At 43.1% G+C, this 5,638-nt stretch overlaps 1 protein-coding gene across 1 annotated transcript; it reads left to right on the top strand.

Moving 5' to 3' along the window:
• The first annotated feature begins 1,579 nt into the window (after positions 1-1,579).
• LOC147885947 (uncharacterized) lies at positions 1,580-4,283 on the top strand. The gene is made up of 3 exons (XM_087396749.1): positions 1,580-2,626; positions 3,231-3,683; positions 3,771-4,283. Exons 1-3 carry the CDS (start codon positions 1,978-1,980, stop codon positions 3,968-3,970), a joined length of 1,302 nt encoding a protein of 433 aa, XP_087252875.1. The 5' UTR covers positions 1,580-1,977; the 3' UTR covers positions 3,971-4,283.
• Positions 4,284-5,638: the final 1,355 nt, after the last annotated feature.

The raw sequence follows: 5,638 nt of genomic DNA, 5'->3' as shown, positions 1-5,638 counted from the left end.
TGTGCATCTAGGGGAGTCACATGTGTGTTTGTGTGTGTTGTAAAGGCACATCAAGTGCTATGATGTGTCTAGTGTGTGACCTAAGTGATGATGTAAGACAAAGGCAATCCCACTGATGTAGGGATTGATTCCCACTGATGTAGGGGAAATTTTATTATCTCAATAAAAAAGTCTGAATGGGGCTTTTGTTGTGATGCTAAGGTGTATTTGTTGTAGGAAATGTGCATGGATGTGGAATAGAGACGTTAAAGTTTGAGATAAATGTAACATGTATTTATTTATTAGAATGTAGAAGGGAGTTCCTTGGCTAAACTACCATTGGCATCGGAGGGTGTTTGAGAGGAGCTGGCGGTTTGACATGTGTCAAATACGGGTAAATCTTAATGTCATCCTGAAGGGGTCCAAACTAATTGTTTTAATGAAAGTGTCAAGTCAGAAATAGAGGTGATTGAATGGTGAGAATGTGTTTCTAGTGTAGGGAGAGCCTTGTAAACGATGTGCAATTTTATTGCACACATGGTACTATGAGGTCTAAGAGGCATCATGAGGATTTGAGGTTTGAGCATGGAAGTGTGCGATTGCACCACTGCTAGGGCAAGTGCAAGCGATTAGAGCGCATTTATGCATTTACAAGGGTGATGTAGGAGGAATTTATGGCTGAAAAATAGTAGTGAGGGAACAAGTTATCTTCGAACTCTTCGTGTTTTTTTGCGATTGTGAAGCTCTTATTTAGGGTCAATGAGTTACAAAAAACCCTCACTACTGGTTGGATGATTGTGAAACTCATTCTATTAATGTGGCTAACTTCAAATAGCTTGCAATGTTAACGGGGCTTTGTTTTGCCCTTGAATTTGAGGCACAAAAGGCAAGAAAGTACATAAATACCAACTCGTGAATTCAAGGTTGCAACTGTGGGAACGCAAACTTACAATTGGGGAAGGTGATGATGGGGGGCTATGTTTAATTTCATATTAATGGCAAATTTTGGAAATTAACCTTTAAATTTGAAAATAGAAGGATTTAAAACGTACATTTTAGTTACATATTTGCTTAAAACCTCAAAAAGCCCTTAAAAGTTTCAACTTAGATTTTTGTATCTTTTAAGGAAAATGATCTTGTGAACATTGGTGACACGCCTAGATTGTTCCAACATAGGAGCATCCCTAGGGATTCGAATGCAGACAACTAGCTCAAGTGGTGCGGAAAACTACCTGAGCTACCACCGCTGCTGTTGATGCTCCCACGTGCACCCACCCACAGCAGCCTGTGGTGTACGATGTTATGCAAAGGGCTACGGCGGCGGCGGAGCATTAATCCGAGCCGTCCGATCAAAGCATTTTCTGAACCAGAAAATGGCCGGCCGATAAGTGGCAACTGGGTTGAGTAACCAGGTGCTAAGTGCAAAACCGGAAAATGGAAAGGGGCCTAAGGAAACCGACGAGAGCTGTCTCGCACACCGTGTGGGGAGTCGAGAAGTGCGCGGCCAATGGTTGGGATGCGAGGTGAGGTGGAGCGAGGTGACGTGTATGATGGGAAGCCACGTTAGCAGATTCGAGTGGCAAGATATTATTTCCTTAGATTTGTGCAGGAGAATTTTGTGAGCTCTCCAGGTCCTGGCTATGGCGATCCATCATCCAACCCTAACCTCTTTCAATCCATCTCTCTCGCACATTCTCTCCTCTTTCTGTTTCTGACATCGGGAAGCTCCTGGCTATGGCTATCCATCCCTACATGCTTTCAATCGGCAAGTTCCTGGCTATGGCGCTTCACCACCTTTCCTAGACTCTCGCTTCTGCTCCCAGACCGCCTCTTCGCCGATCCTCTTCACCCCCTCGTACTTTTCCTGCTGCAATTTCTTGCCTCTTTCTTTCCATTTCACCCATCCATTCCATCGCTGTATCTCGTCCCCGCCTTTCCTCATGAATTACAGTTTCCTCTTGCCATCGCTCTCCTGAAGACTTCGTCCCTCCAGTAGAAATGTCAGTTTTTTCCGTTACAGCCATCGACAGGCTAATCGAACCTGCTATCACACGTTCGTCTCGGAGATCCTCTTCTATGGAAAGAGAGAGTCTCTCTTCGTCCGAAAGAAAGCCTCCTTTTTCTTTTTATCCCCCGTTGTATGTCACGCCCGCTCAGCAACGACCGCCTTCTCCCTCGTCATATTCGCCGTCACCTTACGTCCTGAATTTTAAGAGGCGAGGTGTGAACGCTAGAGGAACCGTTGGAATTGATGCGAATGATGTTCATCCGGAGAATGTTTCGCAGAGCAGACCGAGTATAGATGAAAAACAGCAGGTCGAAGAGACGGCTGGGATTGCTATGACGGAGCTAAAAGTAAGGCAGTTCACAGACAATTTTCAAGACGACGAGAAGATTGGTCTCTTTTCAGCTGAACGGAAATGGACGGATGGACAGCAAGGTGAGAATGAACTTCTTGATGCTTCAGTAATATATGCCCGAGGCGACTCGGGCCACGTTGGTGTCACATCAATGGAAGAGCTATTCACGAACGAAGGAAGTGATGGACCTCGGAAACATCAATCATTGGAAAACGGCTGGGAGGACTTTCATCAAGCGTCTTTGACTAGCGAGGAATTCTTTGATGCCCCTGATGCTCCGCTCGATGGTATTACATATACTCTGGAAAGTTATCCTTTAGCGAATTCGTTTTTATGCAAGGTATCTAAGTTGAAAGTTTCTAGCTGATGGCATTTCTATGCAATCTACTAGGGCACGAGTAAGAACGTTCTCGATGCACAATACTTGTATATTCCAGCAAAAAAGGAAAGATGTTGGTTTGGGATGCGACATCCACCATCGCGAAATGTGTTAGCTAGCCTACTTGAAAGACATCTGGCGTGTTGGACGTATAAGTCAGTTGTGGACACATATTAGCCTTTTGCCTGCAGAAATTAACAGCGTGCTTCTTTCAGACTGGTCAGCTGAATCAACACTGATTTAAGTCATCCTTATTGCTGGTCCTTTGCCTTACATTCTTAGTCAGAGTCCATTCAATTAAGTGTGCAAGACGGTGCTGGTTTGTTCTGAGGAAGTGGATGTAACTATGTGGTTCGTCAAATCTGAACGTAAAAATTAGTTACGAACCTCTGAAAGGGTCTATTGGTTTTTTAACTACATATGTCCTAGTGTTTGGAGTCTGTTCACAGGTAGGATTCGCTTAAGGTTTGCTTTTTTGTACTTAAGATTGTTTGCATTTCTGTTTTATAAAGGAGATTCTACTAGCGAGGATGAAGGTGCTCTCCTGAATGTGAATCCTACAAGATCTCCGATTAAGTCAAATGAAAAGAGGACTTCAAGGTTGCAAGAGGAGATCTCAAGGCGGATTAGAGCAGAGAAGGATTTGGCTTCTCTGCAGCTTCGATGGAATGACATGGCTAGGAGGTTTGCATTAATTGGATCATCTCTGCCATCAGGATTTTGTCAGAAAGGCATGGAAAATGGGCCAAGAGGGGTTGATCCTTTTGAACTCTTCTCTGAAAAATTGTTTGTGGCGCGGCTTGTGGGAGGGGCTATAGCAAGTGCCGCAGTTAGAGCTGTGAAGGAAGAGGAGTTGGAGAGAATGGTTACAACCAAGAACTGGGAAATTTCAAGGTTACGAGATAAATTGCAGTACTATGAGCTTGTCAATCATGAAATGTCTCAAAGGAATCAGGAGGCCATAGGTAAGCTTTAGTTTGCAAAGCTATTAATTATTTTTGGGTTACAAAGTTTTTGCTTCTGATGTTTTCTTGGGACTTTACACGCAACAGAGATTTCTCAGAGACGACGGCGGAGACGACGGAAAAGGCAAAAGTGGGCTCTTGGATGTTTTTGTGCTGCTTTCGGTATTGGTACTACTGGACTACTTTGTTACAAGTTTTTTCCATGGGAACAGGCTAGAACATGGGCAAAGTCATTGAATGGTCCTGCACGGATCGAGCCCATTCTCACAGACTTGGACAGCATCTAACTGCACTTATTTGGTTAACTGAAGGAAAACTGAGTCATCTGTGCTGTTTTGGTGGGGGCGCGCATCTGCTATTGCATGCGTGAAGGAAATTATGTGTGGCATGGTAAATGATGAATAGATGCTTGTGAAATGTTGCCATGATACGCGACATCTACAGTGACAGCATAACAATACGGTTTTGGTACTATTCAGGATTGATATAGCAGCAGCCCTAGGTCTCATAATTTGCCGAAAATGTGCCCCTGGCAAATCCTTTACGAGGATTTCTGTGTATAAATTCTATATTATGGAAACATCTGCTGACATTTGCTAATGCTGTTATATTTTTTTGGTTTTTTTTGAGTCAATTACTTTGAATGGTTTTCAATTGTAGCGAAGTTGTGTGAAGAGATTATTCTGAGTAGAGATTATTCTCAGAGGGAGGTGGAAAATCCCTGTGTTAACTTGAACTACTGGCAGAGAATATTAGAAACTGAAGTTAGATTTACGATGACAAACATTCACTTAAATACATGGCACCAATTTCCCCTGGAGTGAAGGAAGTTCACTCAAAATAATCATCCACGCATGACAAAAGAACAATAAATTTTGCCTGGTTGTGTTACGCCAGTTCTAATATTTGGACCTTGGGTTGTGGGAGACCATAAGGGCTTGACAGTGTTTGCAAGGACGAGATATTAATATTAAAGGAAGGACCTGTAAGGGGGGTCCAATTTATATATATATATATATATATATGAAGCGTGGTGTGATGCGGCTATTGGAGTTGGATGTGCTGCATAGTAGTCTGCAAAATGGTAAGGTAGACTTGCCCAAGCCGCCCTCATCCTCACCAAATGGTTCATGGTCGTGCAGCCTCAGCATAAGCTCACTTATCATCAGCCTTACCCGTCACTTTGCTTAGGTGCCCCTTTGCTGCTGTTCATTTTATACACAAGAGCAGCCTTATTGAATTTTAATGAAGGCACTCTGCTAGGATGAGCTACTTCAAACATCTTGTAATCGGGGGCTCACAGGTGGGTGGCATTGACCTTCAACAGTGAGATGAAAGGGAGTACTTACTCGCTCACATGAAGATTAGAAGTTGATTGAGCACACAAATAGAGAGATTGGTGTTCTACAAGGCAATAGTAACGGTTTTAGTTATCTAGGTCATACACGGGACTTGGACGTGGATGTGTGCATGGTTGTGGTCACCTTTCCGATCTCATTGAGGATGTAGAGGGGGAGGCTTGAGAGGTGTTGGGACCTTAACTTCTTTTTTACTTTTCACACACTTGTGCTTCTTCCAAGCTACACACTCGTGTGTTATGGGAGGATCGCATGCTTTACTAAGCAAATCTTTAAACTCCTTAAAGTTCCTCAAGATGCTAGTTATTGAGACTCTGTGTGGGTGAAGTGATGTTGAGCTCAATCCACACCACATTGACAAAAAGAACAGTCAATTTCCTTTCACGAATTGAGCATACAACACTTTAGTGAACGAATCAATGTTTCTCTAAATAAAGAATGAACAAGCAGTACATAGCCCAATAGCTTCAATAGTGAACCAATGTTTCTCTAAATGAAGAATGAACAAGCAGTACATAGCCCAATAATAGCTTCAGCCTAATGGAACCCGACACTAAGTTTTTGCCCACCATATTGTTTACTAAAGGCCAAGACAAA

Source organism: Dipteris shenzhenensis, chromosome 25, assembly GCF_047967505.1.
Source record: "Dipteris shenzhenensis isolate YYH24624 ecotype China chromosome 25, Dip_SZ_1.0, whole genome shotgun sequence".
NCBI classification, from domain to species: Eukaryota; Viridiplantae; Streptophyta; class Polypodiopsida; order Gleicheniales; family Dipteridaceae; genus Dipteris; species Dipteris shenzhenensis.
The sequence above is the reverse complement of the archived record's forward strand: the minus strand, read 5'-3'. Positions and strand labels throughout refer to the sequence as shown.